This window comes from Oncorhynchus clarkii, chromosome 19, assembly GCF_045791955.1.
Source record: "Oncorhynchus clarkii lewisi isolate Uvic-CL-2024 chromosome 19, UVic_Ocla_1.0, whole genome shotgun sequence".
Lineage (NCBI taxonomy): Eukaryota > Metazoa > Chordata > Actinopteri > Salmoniformes > Salmonidae > Oncorhynchus > Oncorhynchus clarkii.
The window spans coordinates 58652218-58680187 of record NC_092165.1 but is presented as its reverse complement, the minus strand read 5'-3'; the positions used below and the strand labels follow the sequence as shown (position 1 = coordinate 58680187).

Genomic DNA, 27970 nt, shown 5'->3' with positions numbered 1-27970 from the left:
TCTTATTTTAAATAGACCTTTTGTTTACGATATGGGAAAGGTCATGCATCTGGTATCTGCATTGTGGCATTGTTCAGAAAGCCAAAGCATCTCTTTTGTTTTCTCATTTAATTTCACACTGGTAACAATATTATTTCCCCCCCATATAGTGCAAAGAAACATTGGTCAATGGTAAGTTGATGCTAGCTGTGCAATTGACATTTTCTTGAATCAGATTGGCAATTTATGATTTGTGTCTGAAGAACTATTGTTTTTATGTTCTCTTTTGCAGAGAAACAACTTTGTGCTGGATTTAACAGGTGGGTTCAGTGCTGTCTTGCACAGTGCAGGTTGTAAGACATTGAGACACACAGGGTATCATTTGTAAACTAATAATGTATTTTTCATTACCGTTTCCTACAGCACACAACTGAAGCAACAAATGTCGATTGGGAATTCCAATGAATCCCTTTGCAATTTCAACATCTCTGAATATGCCTGTTCCTCAGTAAGCTTTTTCAATTCACCACTAAATGTTGTCAGTAGCAACAGATACATTTATCTCATCCTCATCTTCTTTATTGATGTTACTCATGTTGATGTCACAGTTGTCTAATTTGGTTCACGTCCCTGCATTCTTTTTTTTAAGACAACCCTTCTGTCAGCGGACAACTTGGTGACGATCCTGAAATGCCAATTGTCCAGCAAAAAGACTTACTCAACAGAAATGTGGAAGCTGTTCTTCCAAAACAATGCTGCTATTCTGGACCAGGCTCTTCTGGATTACTCCAGCATGGTATGTTGAATCCCAGAATTACAACAAAATGTTGGCAATATGTGTGGATTTTGTCAATACACATCTGTTTATACCTTTCCAGAACCCCAACACCAGCAGTCCAGCTATGCCAAATGTCCTTGATGCCATTGGAGATGTCAAACTCAACAACTTCATGAATGCACAGCTGAACAACGCCAGTTTCGTTGACAAGTTGTTCCAGAAGATGCTCCGTCCATTCTTGGCATCTCCATCTAGGAATTTCCTCTCCTGTCTCAGCTCAAAGAACTTCAGTTGTCAGACCTACCAAATTGTGTATGTAAAGCCATGATACCCAATGCCATCGTCAATACAACTGGTGATATGCCTACAATTGAATAAGAAGTCAAGATAACATAGGTAACATGGGCTCTGTTCTCTTTCAGCATTGAGGCTCTAAGCAACCAATCAGCCTCCATGGACAGAGAGCAACAACGAGTGATCTTCACTCATTACATCTATCCATTCCTTTCAAGAAATGACTCATCAGGTAATAAATGGTTCTGGAAAGCGCAAAAACATACACACTTCTCTGGGCCAATCCATTGAACTCATCTGCTTAGGGGAACTTAAAGTCCATTTGTTTAACTCTGCTTTTGTTTCAGATCCCGGCTGTGTCTCAAACACCAGTGGAAGCATGGACTGGCTCCAGAGGAACTTTGGCATCTTTTCTGTTTTTGCAGAACTGCAGGAGTTACAAGTCCTTAATCCCGACTTCTCCAGCGTAAGTGGCCTAGGTGTTTGTCTGGATGGTTATCCCCTCAATAACATTACCGCGCCACTCACTGACATGTGCCACCTTTCTTTTGCTTTTTCTATTTGTAGAAGGAATCACTGTCGCTGCTTACCCCAACCCAAGTGGCACAATTGACATTGACCTCTGGGGCATTGAATGACACAGATGACATTAAACTTGTGTTTACGCGGCTGGAGGAAGGTGACGCTTTCAAAAATGTTGACGAGTTTCTGACGCAACTGACCGCAAAGGAAGAGGTAATGCACTTTTGAGATAAACAAACTGCATGATTTCATCTTGACAAATAGCAATCCCCATGTCTTCCTGTGTCTCCCTTTGTGGATAGTGAAAGACAACAAATGAGCAACGAGCAACATATCAATCTTCTACTTTCATGTATTACCGGCAAAGCTCGATGGAATGCCGTGATGAGTTGTGCAGTGTTGAGGAACTCTGGTCATGTGTTTCAACAGATTCCTGACATCCATCCAGCCGTGAGAGATGTGATGATGAATCAGACGTTCAACATCATCAGCCTTCAATTCCCAGAGTTCGAAACGCTGGACTGGATTGCATGGTTCGAAGTAAAGCTGATTCCCATCCTCCCCAGTTTGAATGAAGTCATGCTCACCATTGCTACCTCAAACGTCAACTGCACCAACTACCAAGTCATGTGAGTAGGGGCCAACTTCCTGCTAAAATTAGCCATGGATTCGATGACTAAAATCTATTGCAAATGTGGGGTGGGTATCTATAGCAAGCGTCATGAGTATATATTTTCCCATTTACAGTGTAAGAGGAATGGACAGAGCTTTCCCTGAAATGACTTTGGGTAGAAAAGAAGGAATCGCAAGAGTCTTGCTGGAATACCTGAGGAGATCTGTTCACCTCATCAATGGACCAGGTAGGGCTCACCAAGCAGGTTGTGATGCTCATGGTTCTTCTGTTGTATCTGCTGATATGTTGCTTCCATGAAAAAGATATCCATGAAGGCTTTTCCTCATTTTAATAATCAAAATGTCCATGCATTTCTTTTAGCTTGCAGGCAGAAAATCCACAATGATGCTGACTGGCTTGCAATCAACCTGGGGCCATTCTCCGAATACACAACCTATTCTGATCTCAAAGTCTTCAACATCTCAGGGGTAAAACAATTGTTTTCTACAAAAACATTTGAGTGCAACATTGGAATCTTGTAATTTGACGCTGCTCATGTGGAGATATGGCTTATGCATTTGTATTCTGTTGTTTTCTTCTCCCCAGGTGGCAATTCTAGACTCCCTCTCACCAAACCAGAAAGCCGAGCTGATACTGGACCCCACAAACCTGGCAAATGAATCTCTTGTGCAAGAGGTTTTCCTAGGGGTTCTGGAATCTTCAAGTGTGGCGGAGATTGGTCAATTTTTCCAATCATTTGTGGAGGTTGCTTCAAAGGTTTGTATTTTGCTTCTTGGTATTGAGATGATTGGTTTATTTGAACACATCTAAACAACATTGTCATCATGGTAAACCAGGAGTGGTCCTAAGCTATTGCCATATATGCAATAGATTGTGAACTTCTCAAAATAGCTAAGGCAAGACTCCAGCCACTCGATTTACCTACTGTTGTTGTTTTTCTAGCAATTAATTTTCTCTGATGCTGTTAATCTACCAAGCACCTCCTTACAGAATGTTTTTTTGTATTTATTTTTACAGAGAAACCTGACAGCTATTGAGCCAGGACTGCGAGACACCCTCTTAAACCTGACACTGACGGCACTCGCCCCCAAATTGCAGACACTAGATACTCTGGGATTCAAGCTTTGGTTCCAGGTCTATCTCCCGTTATTCCTCCCAAGCATTCATCCTGGGACCTTTTCCGTCATCCCAAGGAATATCAGCTGTGACTCCTATAGTGCAATGTGAGTTTCAGCTCTCAGTGTTTGCAATGATTATTGAGGCTGTGATTTGGCATGTGATTGCCAGATGCTGTGTATTCTAAATATCTATTCTACATACTGCACATTAGTACATTTAATAGGTTGTCTTTTAATAAAACATGTTTTTTTATTTACACAGCATCAAGGGGTGTGATAATGTGATCACTAGGTTGTCGCTGATCCAGTCCCAGCAAGTCTTCGTGTTCACCAAGGATTATTTGACAGGCCAATCCATTGAAGGTAACATAATGAGTCCTCTAACTCAAAATATCATGTTACTATGTTGGCTGCACAAAAGTCTATTTGAATCAAACATGGCGGCAGTATCAAGTTTACCTAGCACCCATTCAAATTGGCCGTAAATGTTAATAAACATTACATCGTCTATTCACAAAGCTGTCTGCCGCCTGAGGCGATTTCACCGACACTCCTACGCTGCCCAAACTCTCTAAATGCAATATAAGCAAGACATTATTTTTCAGTTACTAAAGATACACTTACTGAATGAAGTTTAGGAAAGTTGCACCCAGCTGTATTTTGAGAAACACAAGAAATGTGGAACAGAATGGTGAGATGGAAAGGCGAGCGCAAGGTGAAAGAATGTGTCGTAGCTGAGTTGGCTTGTGAAAACAGCTGGGTGCAACTTTGCTAAACTGCATACAGTAAGTGTATCTTTTGTATTTGAAAGATTCTCTCTCACTTATATGAAAGTTAAGCTCCAAAGGTTTCCAAAACCATATCGAGGCATATTTGCATTTAGACAGTGTCGCAATTTAACAGAGCGCTGGGATTGTAGTTCATGACTTAGTCATCTGTGATCAGTACCATCAGCTGAAAACCCAAGGGGGGCCTGCTGTAAACTGGATTATACCCCACTTGGGTTCTTGAGAGCTAAGATTTAACTTACTTACAAATAAAAAATAACTCCATACTTTACATAAAACATTATCGAATAAATACAAATGTAGTCTAAAAGTTATAATTTTTACAGACGCTAGGTAGAATGACTAGCTTATATTTTTGAACACATTTTGCTAATTTTACATCAGACAAAAAAAAAGAAAGCTACACAGTATTAAAGCCTAGCTGAGTGCTACTGTGCACGTGATGACATTTCATATTATTTTGAAAAGTTGACATACCTGTGTTAGAGTTAACATACCTATATATCGTGTACAATAGATCAGAAAAAAATCTGTGTTTATCTGCTAGCTAGCTACACAATTATGGTAGCTACATTCTTGACCTTGGTCAGAACAGAGCTAGAACAATAAAGGCTGATGTCATAGAGCTGATGCCATTAAAAGAGGCCCAACTTCAGTATGGGAAGATTTGTGGAATGGAACAACATCTGGGACCAGATCTAAACAAGCAACTTAGAAAGTTGAGAGACGTCAACAACCTTCAACAATGTACCTACGGTGCCTTCGGAAAGACTTGATACATATCAAACAAATAGAAGCACATGTTTCAGCTTAATACAATACGCAAGAACATCTAGACAGATTAATAATGGCTGTTGATGCTCGAAAAAGGCTTTTCTATTCAAAACTTTTTGGAAGCTTTCAACTTTCCAGCTAAAATAATAAATAATAATACATTATCTGATGAAATGAAAAGAGGCAACAAGACAGGGAAGTCCCTTCTCCCCTCTCCTGTTTGCATTGGCAATTGAACCGCTTGCAAAAAATAATTACACAGGACCCAAACGTAACAGGTATCAGTATTGGTGAACATGAATAGAAAGTAAACGCATTACAGATGATCTGCTGATATCCCTGACCAATATTGAAAACTCAATGCCCCCTATGGTAAAAATATTTTCAGAATACAAAAGAATCTCAGGATATAACATTTATGTGAAGAACAATAACAACTAAATAATGGCAATAGGAAAAATACAAATAATAGATTAAATACTTAGGATGCTCTATTCATGGCATTATATCTGCAACGTTAAACAACGTTGGACTACAGAACGTGGTCCAGATTTTGCACGTCTCTATGGGACATGATTTGTTGCTTCACCACATAACAAAGTAACGTCACATCTATTGGATTGAAAGAATAACTAAAGCTATAAATGACGAATAGATCGATTGTCAACAGATTAAAATAATTAAGTTTGGAAACTGAACTAGTGTTCAATTATTTTGGTCCCTCCCCCAAGGATTTTCCTGTGTGAAGACTGTGAGAGATGACAGAGATTGGCTCGGAAGCAACTTTGGACAATTCCGGGTCTATGCTTCATATGTGGACTTTGTGACCCTGAAGAGTGATTTCAATGGAGTAAGTCACAAGGCATTATGTCAGTGAAACATCTTTTTGTATTACAGTCTTACAGAGTCTGAAGCTATTTTCCTCTCGCAGTCATTTCTCTGGGGTCAGATCATTTCAATTTAGGAACTGAAATAGGATGTTCAATTCTGCATTAATTGAGCTAAGTACTAGCTGTTCCTTAATTGAAGTGGTAATAACCTAAACATTGTCTTTGAGGTCCTGACGTGCAATGTCAGACACTTGTTTAAATGATTTTTAATCTCCAGGTGAAAGCAGCAGATCTCCTCACTCCCATCCAGCTGGCTCAGCTCGCGACGATTCCCTCCCAACTTGAAGGGGCACAGGGTGTCAACAAGATCATGGCAGCCATCAGTCCGGCTAACTTTGGATTGTTCTTTGACATACTCTCACCTGCCATTCAGGTACGTACAGCATCTGTCTACTAACCTTTCAGGTACACAGCATTGATGTTTCTGATTAGAATTGAGGTTGTTCTACAATACTAAAATAGTTTTGAGAGACATTACTAACATAAGTAATGTCGGTTGTTTATTGAGTTTTAGTTATATGTAATATCCACAATTCAGCATGTTGCTGTCAATTGCACAATGCTATGTTTGAAAACTGTCTAAAGCAAGCCTTTGCCTTTGAAATTGGTGACACTTAGCTCATTATTTTTTGCATATGTATTTTCAGTTGTGTTATAACATTGAAAATATTGAATATTGAATGGCTTATTGACGTGTTTGAAACTTCTTCCAGAAACACATGAAGAACTACACAGAAGAGGTGAAATCAGCTTTAATCCAAGTGGTGCTGGACAGCGGGAACCTGTCCTCCACCGCCATCAACGACACACAATTCCTCGTTTGGCTCAGGGTTCGGCTGAACCCCCTCTTGCTGAACCTCTCATCCAATCAAGTGACACCACTCTTCCGCATCATGAAGGATAGGGGCTGCAACAGCAGCCAAGAAGCGTAAGGAGAGATAACTAAGTCAAATAGCTGTTTATATGTGTTCTGATGTGCTATAGCTGTTTATATGTGTTCTGATGTGCTATAGCTGTCTATATGTGTTCTGATGTGCTATAGCTGTTTATGTGTTCTGATGTGCTATAGCTGTCTATATGTGTTCTGATGTGCTATAGCTGTCTATATGTGTTCTGATGTGCTATTGCTGTCTATATGTGTTCTGATGTGCTATAGCTGTTTATGTGTTCTGATGTGCTACATCAGTTCAAGATAATCTAAATTAACAAATGTAATAGAACATTTAAAATAGCTTTTTAGTGTGATATTTACACATATCTCTCGTTGTTTTTCTTCTGGAAACTCAGAATCTCATTATTAGACACTCTGCGGTCTACACTGACTAAAGACACACAGAGGGAAATCTACAGCAATACCTTACTCCTCCTGAAAGGTACGCATTTGGGTCTAAAACTGTGTTCTTCGATCCCGGTTCTAGGGACCTAGAGTACAGTAATTCAGGTGTTTGTTTAAAATGCTGGGGCTATGTTAATTAAATACATTTATCTAAACTGCCGTTTTTCTCGTCTGACAGAGCCAACGCCACTGCGATGCTATGTAAACGGAAGCTTCTACTCGTTTTTGAGAAGCACGTTCCTTGGCTTTGGATTCCCCGACCTGTCAATGCTTTTCACGCTCATGCCAGACACACGCCAACCTGAGGTAATGGCAGAGGACCTCTTCTTTTTAAATTGTCTTCTTCATCTTCTTCTTCAATAATACAAAATTGCAATTAGAACAACTTGGGCCTAGTTCAAGTGGCTGTCCCCTTGCTTTTAATTCTCCTGGTGTTGCAGCTCCTGAATTCCATAACCTTCTCTGAGCTGAGTCAGTTCCTCAGTCAACCTGACGTGGTTGGCAACGGTTCCAACGTATGTGCTGTCTTCAACAACTACGCCAAGACGCCTGTCTTCCTGGAAACAGTATGCGGCTCTTCTACTTCCTGAATTGTATTCTTATTTTTGAACGTACTTGGTTTTGTTGACGATTTGACACATTTTGTCTTTTGTGTTGTGGTCAGCCCAATTTGAATTGAAAAGAAACGTGTATATTGGGCATTTTCACCCCAACCCATCTTGTTTCTCACTTCAGGAGGATGTCCCTGATGCTGTGAAGCAGCTGACCCTTCCCTGCGTCTGGTCTTTAGCTCTGAACAGCGGCAATAGGTCAGAGGTGAATGCCTGGTTTGACCTCAGACTGAAGAACTACTTGAGGTTCCTTACCAGGAGCCTCGTCAGCTCATCTAAAGTGCAAAACGCCAGCTGTCTCGCATTCCAGAAACTGTAAGGGCCTCTTTGTTTAATGCCATTTTTTAATTGACTGAAAGTATCATGAATCCTTTCTTTGCACGTTGGATGCTATAATATGTCAAACACTAACTGCAGGCATAGCCTTTGTTCTGATCACATCGTTGTTTTGCTTCAGAGTCTCAGTCCTTGGAAGCGATTTCAGCTACAACAGCTCTGACTTTGCACAGAGTAATGTGTACATCACCATTAAGTCCTACCTGGGCACAGGTAAGACTTTGTGTCACTGGAAAGTTTGACACTGGATAAAAACTCGACTAAACATTCCTGTGTAGATATGATTATCTCCTGTAAAATCCTCCTCATCTGAGATGATTATTCAGTCATAGAATGTGTTTTATCCATTTCAGGTTAATGACTAACATTTATTGGGGATGATGACAGTATGTGATGGTATCATGTAGCATGTGCATTGACTTGTTCTTCTTTTTGTCTCTGTAACCTTAGGTGGACCTAGGTGCTACAGCGCAAACGACCCAGAGCTGAACTCTACCGCCTGGTTTGTGAACTACATCGGTGTTTTTGTGACCTACCTCTCTCTGGAGGACCTCAACACCTTTGTTACCGCGAGTCAGGTATGTCCCTGATTTAGGCTGGCTGTCATGAGGATTTGATTTGATGTGATTTAGGGGCTAAATTAGGGCTGGGCGATTTGGCCAAATTCTCATATCCCTATGTAGGTCATTTCATATCCCGATAACAATACATATCACGATATAGCACATTTTCTGTAAATTCAATGAATAAATAGTTTTTATAAAATGACCACATGTAAAGGCCTATTTCTTATTACATTTTGAATTAAACTCATCAAATAAAAGGTACTTACTCATATTTTATTATTTCTCCTTTTATTTAGAGCCTTTTGTGCAAATGTTCAATTATGCATGTAACAAAATATAAAATATGAATGTATAAAATTTAATTAAAAAAAATTAAAACACTTCAGCTGTAGTTGCAAACAAAATAAATATAGGCCTAAAATATATATTTTTGGGGGGGCTTGCCTGTTTTGCATGTTGTTTTGGCATTAATATGTGACAGCATATCAATTTGCATTTGGTGCCTTGGGTCGAGTGTCAGCACCAACTCACGAAACCCCCGTTTCTGGACCGTGTAAATTGGGGCCATGTCTTTGCAGATGTAAGTTGTAAAGGCAGCTGTTATCTCCTTCCATCTTCGTGATTCTTTGCCATATGCTGTGCCGCCGGCAAAAGCCTCTTGCAACGTCTGAGTCGGGGGTTTGTTTTGAGCACTCAACCGTACTTTTTGGGGGTCTCATCCGTAGACTCTCCGTACTGTTTCACATGATTCTTGCGTAGGTGGTAAAAGAGGTTAGTGGTGTTTGAGCCTGTTGTCAGGACCGGTCTGTTCCACATGACTAATGCGTAGGTGGTAAAGGAGATTAGTGGTGTTTGAGCCTGTTGTCTGGACCGGCCTGTTTCACATGACTCCTGCGTAGGTGTTAAAGGAGATTAGTGGTGTTTGAGCCTGTTGTCAGGACCGGTCTGTTCCACATGACTCCTGCGTAGGTGGTAAAGGAGATTAGTGGTGTTTGAGCCTGTTGTCAGGACCGGTCTGTTCCAGATGACTCCTGCGTAGGTGGTAAAAGAGATTAGTGGTGTTTGAGCCTGTTGTCAGGACCGGTCTGTTCCACATGACTCCTGCGTAGGTGGTAAAGGAGATTAGTGGTGTTTGAGCCTGTTGTCAGGACCGGTCTGTTCCACATGACTCCTGCGTAGGTGGTAAAGGAGATTAGTGGTGTTTGAGCCTGTTGTCAGGACCGGTCTGTTCCACATGACTCCTGCGTAGGTGGTAAAAGAGATTAGTGGTGTTTGAGCCTGTTGTCAGGACCGGTCTGTTCCACATGATTCTTGCGTAGGTGGTAAAAGAGATTAGTGGTGTTTGAGCCTGTTGTCAGGACCGGTCTGTTCCACATGACTCCTGCGTAGGTGGTAAAAGAGGTTAGTGGTGTTTGAGCCTGTTGTTAGGACCGGTCTGTTCCATATGACTCCTGCGTAGGTGGTAAAAAATATAAGTGGTTTTGAGCCTGTTGTCTGGACCGGCCTGCAGCATATTTTGCAGAGGACAGTTTTCTGGTCCGTGTCAGACTTTTCATACCCAAACCACGTCCATGCGACCAAAGTAGCCCCTCTTTTAAGTACGAGCTCTGTGTCTCCGTGCTCTGTGTCACGTTCACTCTCCTCCGTGTTAGTTTGTGTTGCAAATGTCCTTCCACACGTGCGCAAAGCGTCGTCTAATTGACTAAAAATATTGCCGGAAAGAGTGTGATTTGCGACACAACGAAATAAACAATAGAGCATAATATGAAACGTTAGACATTTTTCTATCGTCACACGATATAAATCATCATATCGCCCAGCCCTAGGCTAGATGTAATCTAAGGGGAAATACAACAATACACATTTTAACGAAACAGGATAACCATCCTGTGGTAAGACATTTCCTGAATAACAATGTTATTTTGTGTTTGAAGATCAATGTATTCTTGGAGAACCAGGACAATATCAAGCTCTTCAACAACACGGCTATACCTGCTAACGTCACTTCCTACTACATCACACAGCTATACACACTGAACCCCACGTTCAACCCTCTGCAGTGAGTATCCATTTATAGTGGCAGTTGTTGTAGTAGTGGAAGTAGTAGTGGTAGTAATGGTGGTAGTGGTAGTAGTAGTAGTGGTAGTAGTGGTAGTGGTAGTAATGGTGGTAGTGGTAGTAGTGGTAGTAGTGGTGGTAGTGGTAGTAATGGTGGTAGTGATAGTAGTAGTAGTAGTAGTGGTAGTAGTTGTAGTAGTAGTAGTAGTAGTGGTAGTAATGTTGGTAGTGGTAGTAGTTGTAGTAGTAGTAGTGGTAGTAGTAGTAGTGGTGGTAGTAGTAGTAGTAGTAGTAGTGGTAGTAGTAGTAGTGGTAGTAATGGTGGTAGTGGTAGTAGTGGTAGTAGTGGTGGTAGTAGTAATGGTGGTAGTGGTAGTAGTGGTAGTAGTGGTGGTAGTGGTAGTAATGGTGGTAGTGGTAGTAGTTGTAGTAGTGGTAGTAGTAGTAGTGGTAGTAATGGTGGTAGTGATAGTAGTAGTAGTAGTAGTGGTAGTAGTGGTAGTGGTAGTGGTGGTAGTAGTAGTAGTAGTAGTAGTAGTGGTAGTAGTGGTAGTGGTAGTAATGGTGGTAGTGGTAGTAGTGGTAGTAGTGGTAGTAGTGGTAGTAATGTTGGTAGTGGTAGTAGTTGTAGTAGTAGTAGTGGTAGTAGTAGTAGTGGTGGTAGTAGTAGTAGTAGTAGTAGTAGTGGTAGTAGTAGTAGTGGTAGTAATGGTGGTAGTGATAGTAGTAGTAGTAGTAGTGGTAGTAGTGGTAGTGGTAGTAATGGTGGTAGTGGTAGTAGTGGTAGTAGTGGTGGTAGTGGTAGTAATGGTGGTAGTGATAGTAGTAGTAGTAGTAGTGGTAGTAGTTGTAGTAGTAGTAGTAGTAGTGGTAGTAATGTTGGTAGTGGTAGTAGTTGTAGTAGTAGTAGTGGTAGTAGTAGTAGTGGTGGTAGTAGTAGTAGTAGTAGTAGTAGTAGTAGTGGTAGTAGTGGTAGTAGTAGTGGTAGTAGTGGTAGTAGTAGTGGTAGTAGTAGTAGTAGTAGTGGCGGTAGTGGTGGTGGTGGTGGTAGTGGTAGTAGTAGTAGTGGTGGTAGTGGTGGTGGTAGTGGTGGTAGTAGTAGTACTAGTGGTAGTGGTAGTAGTAGTAGTAGTGGTAGTAGTGGTGGTAGTGGTGATAGTGGTAGTAGTGGTAGTAGTAGTAGTAGTAGTGGTAGTGGTAGTAGTGGTAGTAGTAGTGGTAGTAGTGGTGGTAGTGGTGGTAGTAGTAGTGGTGGTAGTGGTAGTAGTAGTAGTAGTAGTACTACGATGGTCCTAGTAAGGATGTTAGTAGAACTGTATAAGTAAGTAGGGATTGTAGTAATATATGTACTGTAATGGCAACAATAACAGAAGCTATTGTAGCAGCATTTCTCTAGTAATAGCATTATGACGATAATGGTTAGAACCCAACTGAAATGACACTGTAACAATGGTTTGTCTGGATATCTTCTTTTCCTTCAGACTGCCTGGCTTCTTCCTGTGTGAGGTCCCAAGTACGGCCTACAACTCCCTGGGCCAGACAGCCAGTATGGAAATCCTGGACCGTCTGCAGCTGTTCTGCAATGGAACTAAAGACCCCCAGGTACATGATTAGAAATTAAATGGAGGACCCTCAGGTTCATGATTAGAAATAAAATGGAGGACCCTCAGGTTCATGATTAGAAATAAAACGGAGGACCCTCAGGTTCATGATTAGAAATAAATCGGAGGACCCTCAGGTTCATGATTAGAAATAAAATGGAGGACCCTCAGATACATGATTAGAAATAAAATGGAGGACCCTCAGGTACATGATTAGAAATAAAATGGAGGACCCTCAGGTACACGATTAGAAATAAAATGGAGGACCCTCAGGTTCATGATTAGAAATAAAATGGAGGACCCTCAGGTTCATGATTAGAAATAAATCGGAGGACCCTCAGGTTCATGATTAGAAATAAAACGGAGGACCCTCAGGTACATGATTAGAAATAAAACGGAGGACCCTCAGGTACACGATTAGAAATAAAACGGAGGACCCTCAGGTTCATGATTAGAAATAAAACGGAGGACCCTCAGGTACATGATTAGAAATGGAACAAGGAGAACAGACATAGTTCTGAGTTTCACATGATATGCTTATGTCAAGTGACAATTTTAGCATGTAAATCTTGGTGGGGCAAACAAAACAAATGTGGGATGCATGCCAAAAAAGCCACAACACAACACTAAACAATACATTAATTGCACTATAACGGTGACAAACGGTAACCACAAACTGTTAGGGCCTACATAAAGCTGTCCCAACAGCAGAGTCCCAATAGCAGTCCCAACACCTTACCACAGCTACAGTTCATTCAGCCTCATTTGCTGCCTTAAAAAAAGACTATGGCTGATTTGCTTAAACAAATGTGGTTTCTACTGACAATTGAGATGTACAAACTATGGCAAAGGGGACAACAAGCGGATAAGAGGAAATCCATAATTTCGATTAAGACCTTAATTAATGAGCGAGAGACTACGGATGTAAACGAAAGGGGGATTCCTAGTCAGTTGTGCAACTGAATGCATTCAACTGAACTCAGAATAAGAGGTGCTGCCTTAAATCGACATCCACGTCTTCGGCGCCCGGGGTAAAGTGGGTTAAGTGCCTTGCTCAGGGGCAAAACGTTGTCCACTCAGGGATTCAAACCAGCAACCTTTCGATTACTGGCCCGACACGCTAACCACTAAGCTACCTGCCGCCACGTTGTCTTCACAACTATTTGTTCAACCATTTTGAAATGTACAGCGACAGAATTCAGAACATGGGCCGTTCTTACATATAAACAGACAATGAAAGCTTTTACAATATTCAATGATTACATATCTTTAAAACAGGTTATAGGCAAACAAGCCCACACCGGCCACGAACGAAGTGTTTACAATACCGCGTTGGTGTAAATAGACCTAATTATTAGGGTGAGGTACATGGGCTACTAACAGCTTACTACACAACATACACTTAGTATAACTTTCTCAGCTACAGTATACGTATCTCCCTGGCATATTACATCATTTATGCAGCAGCATACAATACATTTTTTGGACTCACCTTGACTTGTGATGTGCTCACTTGAACATGAAGGTGGCGCGGTAGTTTTGCAATCAAACTTTGTCATCAAAGTCTGGCATTCTCTGGATTTATGGTGGGAACTCTGCAAAAAACACACAACCACTCGGTTGAATAGCAGGTTACTGTTACTGATGGCTTTACACTGCTGTTAGCCACTAATTCCTTCCAAACGACTCATTGTTGAATTAGCGATTTCCAACTTGTTGTGTAATCTTTATGTGCAATGGCCCGATGAGCACCGATATCTATAATTTATCTTCATTATTTATCTTAATATGATAAGGTTTGAAAAGGATTTGCTAGTAGATTGTCGACTTGATTTACGATAATGACTGCTAGCTAAGACTGAAATGAAAATGTCAATCAAAGCAAAACGGGATTTGTTGTCATTCTATCTGTGGCAAATGACCTTGAGCCTTCTTGGACTGGCACTTTTTATATTTATTTAAATAGGAAAATCAGTTAATAAATAAGTTATTATTTACAATGACAGCCTACCGGGGAACAGTAGATTAGTGACAGATGTTTACTTTGTCAACTAGGGGTTTCGATCTTGCAACCTTTCGGTTCCTGGCCTAACCACTAGGCTACCTACCACTGAACTAGAATACCTACCACTGAACTAGGCTACCTACCACTGAACTAGGCTACCTACCACTGAACTAGGCTACCTACCACTGAACTAGGCTACCTACCAATGAACTAGGCTACCTACCATTGAACTAGGCTACCTACCACTGAACTAGGCTGCCTACCACTGAACTAGGCTGCCTACCACTGAACTAGGCTACCTACCACTGAACTAGGCTACCTACCACTGAACTAGGCTACCTACCACTGAACTAGGCTACCTACCAATGAACTAGGCTACCTACCACTGAACTAGGCTACCTACCACTGAACTAGGCTACCTACCACTGAACTAGGCTACCTACCACTGAACTAGGCTGCCTACCACTGAACTAGGTTACCTACCACTGAACTAGGCTACCTACCACTGAACTAGGCTACCTACCACTGAACTAGGCTACCTACCATTGAACTAGGCTACCTACCACTGAACTAGGCTACCTACCACTGAACTAGGCTACCTACCACTGAACTAGGCTACCTACCACTGAACTAGGCTACCTACCAATGAACTAGGCTACCTACCATTGAACTAGGCTACCCACCATTGAACTAGGCTGCCTACCACTGAACTAGGCTACCTACCACTGAACTAGGCTACCTACCACTGAACTAGGCTACCTACCACTGAACTAGGCTACCTACCACTGAACTAGGCTACCTACCACTGAACTAGGCTACCTACCAATGAACTAGGCTGCCTACCATTGAACTAGGCTACCTACCATTGAACTAGGCTGCCTACCATTGAACTAGGCTGCCTACCATTGAACTAGGCTACCTACCATTGAACTACGCTACCTACCACTGAACTAGGCTACCTACCACTGAACTAGGCTACCTACCATTGAACTAGGCTACCTACCACTGAACTGGGCTACCTACCACTGAACTAGGCTACCTACCACTGAACTAGGCTACCTACCATTGAACTAGGCTACCTACCACTGAACTAGGCTACCTACCACTGAACTAGGCTACCTACCACTGAACTAGGCTACCTACCATTGAAATGGGCTACCTACCATTGAACTAAGCTACCTACCACTGAACAAGGCTACCTACCACTGAACTAGGCTGCCTACCACTGAACTAGGCTGCCTACCACTGAACTAGGCTACCTACCACTGAACTAGGCTACCTACCACTGAACTAGGCTACCTACCACTGAACTAGGCTACCTACCATTGAACTAGGCTACCTACCATTGAACTAGGCTGCCTACCACTGAACTAGGCTACCTACCACTGAACTAGGCTACCTACCACTGAACTAGGCTACCTACCACTGAACTAGGCTACCTACCACTGAACTAGGCTACCTACCACTGAACTAGGCTACCTACCAATGAACTAGGCTGCCTACCATTGAACTAGGCTACCTACCATTGAACTAGGCTGCCTACCACTGAACTAGGCTACCTACCACTGAACTAGGCTACCTACCACTGAACTAGGCTACCTACCACTGAACTAGGCTACCTACCACTGAACTAGGCTACCTACCACTGAACTAGGCTGCCTACCACTGAACTAGGCTACCTACCACTGAACTAGGCTACCTACCACTGAACTAGGCTACCTACCACTGAACTAGGCTGCCTACCATTGAACTAGGCTACCTACCATTGAACTAGGCTGTCTACCATTGAACTAGGCTACCTACCATTGAACTAGGCTACCTACCACTGAACTAGGCTACCTACCACTGAACTAGGCTACCTACCACTGAACTAGGCTACCTACCACTGAACTAGGCTACCTACCACTGAACTAGGCTACCTACCACTGAACTAGGCTACCTACCACTGAACTAGGCTACCTACCACTGAACTAGGCTGCCTACCACTGAACTAGGCTACCTACCACTGAACTAGGCTACCTACCACTGAACTAGGCTACCTACCACTGAACTAGACTACCTACCACTGAACTAGGCTGCCTACCACTGAACTAGGCTGCCTACCACTGAACTAGGCTACCTACCACTGAACTAGGCTACCTACCACTGAACTAGGCTGCCTACCACTGAACTAGGCTACCTACCACTGAACTAGGCTACCTACCACTAAACTAGGCTGCCTACCACTGAACTAGGCTACCTACCACTGAACTAGGCTACCTACCACTGAACTAGGCTACCTACCACTGAACTAGGCTACCTACCACTGAACTAGGCTACCTACCACTGAACTAGGCTGATACACCAGTATTTTTGGAGCTGCCTTTCTCCAGAATGCAAAAAAGAGGCCATGTTTGTATGTGGATTTAATAACTCAATGATTTTTTTTTTTTCACATTGTTTGCAAACTGATGTGTGAAATATCAAAATAATAAGCAAAACAGGATAGATAGCCTGTCGTAATCATAAATTCATCAACCCTATTTAGTGGTAGACTCAGTGTGACAACCAGGTCACAGTGGATGTTGATTCAAATGAGGATGACATGGGTAATTATGGCTTAACCAAATCGTTATCTTTGTGTTTGCATTCTGTTTTGTTTAAAGACTAAACTACTTTTTTTTCCCCCCCGGCAGGTATCTGCTGCACTGGTGGCTAATTTCCACACTATCACGGAGAGCACCCTAGCAGCCATTGGGAACAGCAGCAGTGGCCTGACGACCACCCAGATATCCTCCATCTCTTCCTCGGCACTCGTGTCGTCCCTGGCCACACTCGGCTCCGTGAGCGGCTGGAACCTGGGCCAGGCTAGTGCAGTCATCCAGAGCATCATTACCGGAGGCTTCCCGGTGAGGGCGCCATCTTCTCTAGAATCATAGTTGCTTCTATAATCCTTTTGAGTACTTTATTTTCGTAACAGCCTGCTATTTTATAATTCCTTGTTCTGCTGTATAGTTGGGATCAAAGTCTGTTTGATAAGATAACATATATATATATATATATATTAATGAACTTGGATAATCATACTTGAATGAGCCTGATCAGAGTAATAATACTATTTGATTGACAGATCGACACTGCCTCCTCGTTGATGTCGTTGGGCACACTCGTTGCGGGCGTTCCGTCAGCGGCGATAGCGAGCATCCCAGCCACTGAGCTGTTGACAGCATCCCAGAGCTCTGTGTTTATCACCAACATGCTGGCTGCCCCACAGATTGTACAGGAAACCTACGTCAACAAGGTATCAGGTGTATCTGACAATGTTGTATTGGCTACAGATATATATATATATATATATTTTTTTTTGTACAGTTTGTAGGTCACACTGAAATATGAACAAGTATGCACATTGTCAAAATACTATATTTGCCCTAAATTCTACAACATGTTGTTTGTTCTAACAAAATGGTTGTCTTTCCATTGTCATTCCTTATTAGATAATCACCATCAACCAAAGCCCCAACGCGTTGGTTGTGAACGTACCTGATGCCATGGCCACACTGATCCCCAGGGCTCTCCTGACCTTCTCTCAGGAACCTGTGGACGTACAGGCTATTAACAGAAAGACATGGAAGCAAGAACAGGTTAGTAGTGTCTTGTCATCATTTATGAACAGGCCTTCCCGATGAGCACAAGACAAGAGCAGGTCAGTGTCTTGTCATCATTTGTGAACAGGCCTTCCCGATGAGCACAAGACAAGAGCAGGTCAGTGTCTTGTCATCATTTATGAACAGGCCTTCCCGATGAGCACAAGACAAGAGCAGGTCAGTGTCTTGTCATCATTTATGAACAGGCCTTCCCGATGAGCACAAGACAAGAGCAGGTCAGTGTCTTGTCATCATTTATGAACAGGCCTTCCCGATGAGCACAAGACAAGAGCAGGTCAGTGTCTTGTCATCATTTATGAACAGGCCTTCCCGATGAGCACAAGACAAGAGCAGGTCAGTGTCTTGTCATCATTTATGAACAGGCCTTCCCGATGAGCACAAGACAAGAGCAGGTCAGTGTCTTGTCATCATTTATGAACAGGCCTTCCCGATGAGCACAAGACGTGAAAAGACGGTGAAAAAAATACATAGGAAACAACATATTTTCATCGTCTTTCTGCACACTGGGTTTATTCATTCCTAGCAGGTTTCACATGAACAATTTATGCATTTGGCGTGTATAGATATAACTGTCATTATCAAGACTCTTTCCTTGTCTTTGTGTTGTAGGCTGTTATATTCTTCGGGGACGTAGCGAGCAACGCAAGCATCGACTCGGAGGAGTAAGTTAAGAATGCGTTAACATGACATATAAACAAACCCAGATCAACTGTCCTATTGTGTCTTTCTGTCCTTCTACCTCCTGTCATGTTATCTCTCTCTCTCTTCTTAGTCTCTTCTCCCCTTAGTCTCTCTCCTCTACAGTCTCTTCTTCTCTTAGTCTCTCTCCTCTACAGTCTCTTCTCCTCTTAGTCTCTCTCCTCTTAACAGTCTCTCTCCTCTTACAAACAGGCTCTCTCCATCCGTGTTGCAAGGGTTCACATGTACATCAGCACAGTCCATGACAATCAAAACGGTGCACAGACTGGTTCATGCCTGCAGACCGAGGATCCTTAGGGAGAAAGTGGCGCTGAAAGAAACACAGGTCTGTGAGACATGAAGATGTCAGAGTTATGACGATGATGATAGCTAATACATCTCACACAGAATTACCTCTTATATCTTTTTGTTCCACAGTTGACCTGCATGTACAATTTACTGAAAGACAACCTTGACCAGAGCTTTACAGACTATCCATCAGACATGCTACTATATTACAAGTAAGTCTAATCGTGATCATTATGTTATCGTGTTAATTATCTAATCATGTTTGTTATTTAAACCTGTTAATTATCTATCCTGTTAAAGCTACAATATGTAACCTTTTGGGAAACCCAAACAAATTCACATAGGATTGTCTGTTATATATCTGTCATTCTCGTTGAACGCAAGTCTAAGATGCTGTCGATATATTCTATATGGGCTATTTCTATGCTTCCGTTCTTAAACGTCGTTTTTTTTTTGTCTTTTTACTTTCAGTTTTCTACACCAGTTGAAAATACAATATTTTGGGTTATCGAAAAGATATTTCACAGCGGTTTAGATGATAAAATAATTCTCTACACTGTATTTACATTTGAGTCGTTTAGCAGACACTCTTATCCAGAGTGACTTACGGTAGGTAGTGAGTGCAGACATTTTCATACTTTTTTTTCATACTGGTCCCCCGTGGGAATCGAACCCACAACACTGGCTTTGCAAGTGCCGTGCTCTATCAAGTGATACACACTGGCCAATACATGCTTGTGTTGTCTCACAAACTGAAATTAGGAAAACTATTCTAATTTTAGCAACCAGGAAATGGCGAAGCGATTTCTGAGTAGTGCATCGTTAATTATCTAATCCTGTTCACGATCTAATCCTGTTCATGATCTAATCCTGTTCATGATCTAATATGGTTAATGATTTTAACATTCAATACTATACAATAATCCAGACAATACTATACAATAATCCAGACAATACTATAAAGATAGTATTTCCTGGTAGTTCAGAAAGCATTGATGTTGATGCTTCATATGAGTGATGTGTGGGTCAATAGGTTGAGGGAATATTTCCTTAGCTAATTTGTATTCATCTGTAATAATTGTTAATTTCCTTCCAGCTATGCAAAGGTTGAAAAAAGCAATTGCAGGTCCTACTTCAACGCGGCGGGTTCTGCAGACTTCTCTGTCCTCTCCAGCGTGCTGAACAAGGATGAAATGCTACTGGACAATGCAAAAAGCTGCTTGGTGAGTGGCTGCAGAGTTGTGTCCTTCGTCTATAGATACACTATATATACAAAAGTATGTGGACACCCCTTCAAAATTAGTGGATTCAGCTATTTCAGCCACAACCGTTGCTAACTGGCATATACAATCGAGCACACGGACATGCAATCTCCATAGACAAACATTGGCAATAGAATGGCCCGTACTGAAGAGCTTAGTGCCTTTCAACGAGGCACTGTAATAGGATGCCACCTTTTTCAACAAGTCAGTTTGTCAAATTTCTGCCATGCTAGAGCTGCCCTGGTCAACTGTAAGTGCTGTTATTATGAAGTGGAAACATCTAGGAGCAACAACGGCTCAGCTGCAAAGTGGTAGGCCACACAAGCTCACAGAACAGGACCACAGAGTGCTGTCCATAGTTGCAACACTCACTGCCGAGTTCCAAACTGCCTCTGGAACCAACGTCAGCACAAGAACTGTTCGTCAGGAGCTTCATGAAATGGGTTTCCATGGCCGAGCAGCCACACACAAGCCTAAGATCACCATGCACAATGCCAAGCGTTGGCTGCAGTGGTGTAAAGCTTGCCGTCATTGGACTGGAGCAGTGGAAACATGTTCTCTGAAGTGATGAATCATGCTTCACCATCTGGCAGTCCGACAGACAAATCTGGGTTTGGTGTAGGCCAGGAGAACGCTACCTGCCCCAATGCATAGTGCCAACTGTAAAGTTTGGTTGAGGTATAATGGTCTGGGGCTGTTTTTTATGGCCTCTTAGTTCCAGTGAAGGGAAATCTTAATGCCACAACATACAATGACATTCTAGATGATTCTGTGCTTCCAACTCTGTGGCAACAGTTTGGGAATGGCCCTTTCCTGTTTCATCATGACAATGCCCCCGTGCACAAAGTGAGGTCCATACAGAAATGGTTTGTCAAGATCGGTGTGGAAGAACTTGACTGGCCTTCACAGAGCCCTGACCTCAACCACGCCGACTGCGAGCAAGGCCCAATCGCCCAACATCAGAGCCCGACCTCACTAATGATCTTGTGCCCGCAGCAATGTTCCAACATCTAGTGGAAAGCCTTCCCAGAAGAGTTGAGGCTGTTATAGCAGAAAAGGGGGGACCAACTCCACATTAATGCCCATGATTTTGGAATGAGATGTTTGACGAGAGAGGTGTCCACATACTTTTATAGTGTATCTCCTGTGACCTTTTTAAGAAGTGCAGTGGCGCAGGATGTGACTCCTAACAGGACATACCCAGACCCCTCAGCTAAGTTCGATAACAGTCCACAGCTTTAATAAAACAATGATGGAATGTTGGAATGCAGTAACCGATAAACATGTTTCCTCATTAGCGTCTTAGTGTTTCTACGTTACCATAGTAGCATGAGTCAGAAAAGTCTGGTTCTCTTAAAACCAACAACAACACTATCATCCCAAGACCAGAACTATCACCCCTTTAGTTCACTTTTTGTGCTATGGAATTGTGGAAAGGTTGTGGTTTCCTTAGCCAAAGTTATAGCCAATTACAATGACAGAATGTTGGAAAAGTTGGAGGTCAACAACGTTTTATAGAAACATATGATTCAAATGAATCACCTCTAATTAATTTCATTAACACATCACTTTGTTGCGTAATTTCTAGGGAATTAGTGAAGTGAGTCTTAGCAAAAAGCACGTGGAGGTGCTGGGAAACATGGTGTGCACTATGAACGGCTCCTACATCCTAAACTCTGACCCCTTCATTCTGGAGAAACTGAAGAACTGCAAGGACTTCACCGAAGCTCAAGTCGCTGCCATGGAAACGCTCCTCATTTCAGGGACAACACAGTATGGGTATGTGAATGAGAACTTTTGTGAACAAAGTTTGTTTTTATTTTTGACTAAATCACAAAAGTTGTACATGCAATAACAATACAATTTACAATATGAACTTGGTTTTCAGAAAAACAACTACATGGAATCAACAAACGTTGGAAGACCTTGAAACCCTGCCACTGTATCTGACCCAAAACTTCTGGAGCCTGTTCACAACAGTACGTTTATGCTTTACAATTTTTTGGTGTGTTTACGCCTTTAAATTATCTTTGTAAAAGGGTGCAAATTATTGATCTAAAAATGTTTGGTTTGGTATTCACAGGAGGTGAAAGGGAAGTTCCTCAAGTCCTTTATGCCCCAGCTGAGGAAGCAGGAAACAGTGAAGAGGAAGCTGAAGACACTGTTCAAGCAGATCAACTCACTCAGCAGATCCAAGCGGGGAGCAGGTAAGCTCACTATGCGCTAAAACATCTTGGAGAAACAGCTTAGAGAATGATACATTTGCTATGAGATTTTCATGGGTATCATATTTGCATACTGGTCTGGTGTTTCTCACCATTGGTTGCTTTTCAAAAGGATGCATCACTGGCAACATCACCCAGTCGGTCATCGCAGACACCTCGTTCCCCTTTGGCTATGACATGACCCAGTTTGACCTCTGTCTGGACATCAGCGTTCTGAAAGACAATCTGGCCGCTTTCACTAAACAAGTCGATGACAACAACTTCCAGAAGATCATTTTAGTCAAACTAAACCAGGTAATGATGACATCAAAATGGCCGTCTGACTTTTGTTTCTTTGACTCCCAGAACGGAATGAAAAATGATTGTATTCATAACAGGGTAGTGGCCATGCATAGATATGAGAAGGGATAGGTACGAGAATGGCATTACTCTCAGAAGACCAGTCCGGTTTATTGAATCGTTAGATCAAATGAGTGGAGGACCATAATCATAATTAATGCAAAAATGGTGTTCCACAGGCTTATCCATCTGGAATTGTTGACGAGCAGCTTAAGGTGCTGGGCTCTGTGTCGCGTGTGGCCACTCTTGATGACATCACAAAGTGGAGCATCACCAAAATCGACACACTGTCAGCACTGATGGCCTTTGGTGATGGTCCATGGGAAACAGCGAAGGTATATTAAAGGAAAGAGATGTTTGTACCTTTTTTTTTTGTATGTCGCTTTTCTCTAATACAGGTCTCTTTCTGTTGATGCATTCAGAGTAAGGCAATCATCACAACATACTTGAACACGTCAGGTAACTCCTTGGGGAGCTCTGAGTTAAATGCCGTTGGTGCTAATCTGTGTTCTCTGGATGTGAGCGTACTGAAGACCATCACATCAAGCAGTCTGAAGTGAGTATATCTGACCTGCTCAGCAAAAAAACTGCTAATTAATTATTTCACAGTTCTGTTTACCAACTCATGGGTAACAATGAGACAATATCTCAGCTAAACTGTAGTCCTAAATAACAATGAGGCAATATGTCAGCTAAACTGTAGTCCTGGGTAACAATGAGACAATATGTCAGCTAAACTGTAGTCCTGGGTAACAATGAGACAATATGCCAGCTAAACTGTAGTCCTGGGTAACAATGAGACAATATGCCAGCTAAACTGTAGTCCTGGGTAACAATGAGACAATATGTCAGCTAAACTGTAGTCCTGGGTAACAATGAGACAATATGTCAGTTAAACTGTAGTCATAAATAACAATGAGACAATATGTCAGCTAAACTGTAGTCCTGGGTAACAATGAGACAATATGTCAGCTAAACTGTAGTCCTGGGTAACAATGAGACAATATGCCAGCTAAACTGTAGTCCTAAATAACAATGAGGCAATATGCCAGCTAAACTGTAGTCCTGGGTAACAATGAGACAATATGTCAGTTAAACTGTAGTCCTAAATAACAATGAGACAATATGCCAGCTAAACTGTAGTCCTGGGTAACAATAACAGTTTTTTGCATTTCTCATTTATCTTCTAAGAAATGCCAATTCCCTGGATGTGACCTCTTGCTCCACTGAACAGAAGAAGGCTGTATACGACATCAGCAAGAGTTCTTTTAGCTCCCAGCGTATCTCTAATCCAACATATTACCAACTCATCAGCCCCTACCTAGGTAAACACGCACACACACACACACACACACACACACACACACACACACACACACACACACACACACACACACACACACACACACACACACACACACAAACACACACACACCAGATATGAGTCTTTGCTTTTTTCCCACTTACTTTTGGTGCGCTTGATTTAGCTTGCCCGGGGGGGGACGGGTGGGCAGGGTTTGTTCTGTTGGGACTATTCCAATGGTTTCATTGCACCGGAAAACTAAATGGGTAAAGCTAACGGAGTATGACAATCTGAGGTACTCTATTCAGTACTTCCTGAAAGTGTGCATTCCTCTTTTTTTGCCAGGTGGTGCTCCCATTGAAGACATAAGGAGCCTTGCAGCTCAGAATGTGAACATGGACATAACTACATTCAAAGGTCTTGAGAGCACTGTAATTCCTGTAAGTATCAGATAGCTCTGGACCCGTTCTACCTGCTGCTACAATGTAAATACAGGAAACCTGTTTCATCTGTTTATTTATTTATTTTATTTAACTCAGAGTCTGACCGTGAGCGAGGTGAAAGGACTTCTGGGTGCTAACGTGGATGATCTGAAGACATTTGAGAACGACGCGGTTGTTCATGCGTGGTTAATCGCGCAGCCTCAATCTGATCTGGACTTGCTGCGGCTGGGTCTGACCGGAGGCAAAGAAACTTCCACAGCGGTGGTGCCGACAGCGGTGGTCCCCCTCAACAACACCAACACCACGTTGGCACACAACGCTGTCACAGCCAAGCCACTACCAATCACCACAACTCAGAGTAAGGAAACATGGACCACCCGCGCACCAACTCTTTACATTACATATAGGCATTATTCCTGATGAACCCTTAAGGGGTAATCTGCAGTTGCTATATCTATGTTTGCTATATCTATGTTTATACTCCTAAATTAGTGATATATATGTATTGATTCTTGAAGAATATCAATTAGAAATGCCACATGAGCTCAGTTCAACTGTCACACTCTATGAGAACCTCAAATATAAGCTTGTTTTGCTCCAATGTTTGTAAATATTGTAAATGTAAACAATTACTGTAAAGCCTCATAACATGGTTATAACAATACGTTTGATATCATGGATGGTCAGTCCTTGCGTCCATAGCTCTGTCTATGAATTTGAGAGTGGTTACATTTCTTCATGGGCCCATCCCAGAACAGAGGGATGAGGATGTCAGAACAGAGGGATGTTTTGTTGTTATTGTTTCAACTAAAGATTTCCCCTTTAAAGACTACTGATAGAGTTATCTTCTAACAAGTCCACTATACTGTACGTTCTTGTCCCTGCTAATACTTTTCTGTTAGAACATATTAAAAGGTGACAGTGGACATTAACATTAACTGAATAATGTATTAATGTGTTGCAGGATAATTACAAACGATAATTACATAGGATAAATTACATAGCATAATTACACAGGATAAATTACACAGGATAAATTACATAGGATAAATTACACAGGATAAATTACACAGGATAAATGACATAGGATAAATTACATAGGATAAATTACACAGGATAAATTACACAGGATAAATGACATAGGATAAATTACATAGGATAAATTACACAGGATAAATTACACAGGATAAATACACAGGATAAATTACACAGGATAAATTACACAGGATAAATTACACAGGATAAATACACAGGATAAATTACACAGGATAAATTACACAGGATAAATTACACAGGATAAATTACACAGGATAAATTGCACAGGATAAATTACATAGGATAAATTACATAGGATAAATTACACAGGATAAATTACATAGGATAAATTACACATGATAAATTACACAGGATAAATTACATAGGATAAATTACACAGGATAAATTACATAGGATAAATTACACAGGATAAATTACATAGGATAAATTACACAGGATAAATTACATAGGATAAATTACACAGGATAAATTACATAGGATAAATTACATAGGATAAATTACACAGGATAAATTACACAGGATACATTACATAGGATAAATTACATAGGATAAATTACACAGGATAAATTACACAGGATAAATTACACAGGATAAATTACATAGGATATATTACATAGGATAAATTACACAGGATAAATTACACAGGATAAATTACATAGGATAAATTACATAGGATAAATTACATAGGATAAATTACACAGGATAAATACACAGGATAAATTACATAGGATAAATTACATAGGATAAATTACATAGGATAAATTACATAGGATAAATTACACAGGATAAATTACATAGGATAAATTACATAGGATAAATTACACAGGATAAATACACAGGATAAATTACACAGGATAAATTACATAGGATAAATTACACAGGATAAATACACAGGATAAATTACATAGGATAAATTACACAGGATAAATTACATAGGATAAATTACACAGGATAAATTACACAGGATAATTACACAGGATAAATACACAGGATAAATACACAGGATAAATTACACAGGATAAATTACATAGGATAAATTACACAGGATAAATACACAGGATAAATTACATAGGATAAATTACACAGGATAAATTACATAGGATAAATTACATAGGATAAATTACATAGGATAAATTACACAGGATAAATACACAGGATAAATTACATAGGATAATTTACATAGGATAAATTACATAGGATAAATTACATAGGATAAATTACATAGGATAAATTACATAGGATAAATTACACAGGATAAATTACATAGGATAAATTACATAGGATAAATTACACAGGATAAATACACAGGATAAATTACACAGGATAAATTACATAGGATAAATTACACAGGATAAATACACAGGATAAATTACATAGGATAAATTACATAGGATAAATTACATAGGATAAATTACATAGGATAATTCCATTGCTGGGAACTGTATGTTAAAGTGTCTCAAAATGATTTGACCTCTCAGATGGTGTCGGTAATGGAGGAGCACATCCCGAGAAAGACCTGGGAGCCCTCTCTCTCTGTCTGGCACTGGTCACCGTCATCCTGCAGATGATGTGAGACGAGATGATGAGACCACAGTGTGACCAGGTGATGTGAGACGAGATGAGACCACAGTGTGGGCCAAGCATCTTCTAAAATGAACAGCAACAACCTGTTTTACTTTTAGAATTGTTGAATCGTCTTGTACTACTTATAAGCCAAGTTTACAAATATTTTATTTAGCCAATCACGTTTTAATAATGTATTGTTTTTTGTCATTCTTGTTTAGCATCACTCTTGTACGGAATTATCACAAGTAATATATATGTGTTCTTATAAGATTGCACATTTACATGTTTATATATTTAAATGATCATTTTATCAAGGAATGTAAAATTCATGAAGTATGTACACCTGTCCTTGTACTTAACCCACAAATATGACCTATGTAAAGTTAGGGCTCTATTCAATCAGTATCGCTGGCCAACAGAAATATAAAAGTCGATTCTGATTGAGCAAATATGCAGTGTTTACCGCGAATGCAGTCTCTGCTAACATGGGATCGTTGCCTTTAAATTTGAATCACGCTGTAATGACGAACTTCCGTGGTACGGATTAAATAGAGCCCATTATTCATATTTTTTCTTCAAAATAATAAAAATGCAAATATACCATCGGTGCTCAGCTCACATTACTGGATAGTAAAGTGTTGAAAACAAAATACAATACATTTCCTGTATAGCACACGTCACTGTTCCGCAGTATGTTCTGCTTGCAGTACTTCAGGTCAGCCACATGGTGGCAGTGTAGTATATTCTGAATCGTTCTGAAAAGTGAACAGAGGTAGTATTGAAGAAAAAGAAGATGAATAGAAGAATGACGGAATAGCACCTGTGGTGTAAAGTACTTTTAAGTAAAAAAAT

The 27970-nt window shown here is 41.0% G+C and overlaps 1 protein-coding gene across 1 annotated transcript; it reads left to right on the top strand.

Annotated features, from left to right (window-relative positions):
- Positions 1-276: 276 nt before the first annotated feature.
- Positions 277-27352, top strand: LOC139374535 (uncharacterized). The gene is made up of 41 exons (XM_071115527.1): positions 277-299; positions 403-487; positions 629-775; positions 858-1069; positions 1180-1283; positions 1399-1517; positions 1619-1786; positions 2003-2202; positions 2321-2433; positions 2568-2674; positions 2793-2963; positions 3225-3430; positions 3588-3688; positions 5619-5737; positions 5995-6150; positions 6491-6705; positions 7065-7150; positions 7292-7419; positions 7554-7679; positions 7849-8039; positions 8182-8273; positions 8511-8638; positions 10561-10685; positions 12166-12286; positions 16966-17178; positions 17400-17570; positions 17767-17913; positions 18547-18599; positions 18829-18961; positions 19054-19136; positions 20021-20147; positions 21775-21965; positions 22075-22165; positions 22270-22393; positions 22524-22705; positions 22930-23085; positions 23173-23306; positions 23942-24075; positions 24399-24493; positions 24593-24854; positions 27031-27352. Exons 2-41 carry the CDS (start codon positions 422-424, stop codon positions 27123-27125), a joined length of 5592 nt encoding a protein of 1863 aa, XP_070971628.1. The 5' UTR covers positions 277-299; positions 403-421; the 3' UTR covers positions 27126-27352.
- The last annotated feature ends 618 nt before the right edge of the window (positions 27353-27970 follow it).

What these genes read in the sequence shown, in the direction of transcription:
- LOC139374535 (XM_071115527.1), top strand. Translation starts at nt 422, where the DNA reads ATGTCGATTGGGAATTCCAATGAATCCCTTTGCAATTTCAACATCTCT. An exon ending in TGCAACAGCAGCCAAGAAGC is followed by an intron (nt 6,706 to 7,064) that starts GTAAGGAGAGAT and finishes CTGGAAACTCAG; the next exon opens with AATCTCATTATTAGACACTC. An exon ending in ATCACATCAAGCAGTCTGAA is followed by an intron (nt 23,307 to 23,941) that starts GTGAGTATATCT and finishes TTATCTTCTAAG; the next exon opens with AAATGCCAATTCCCTGGATG.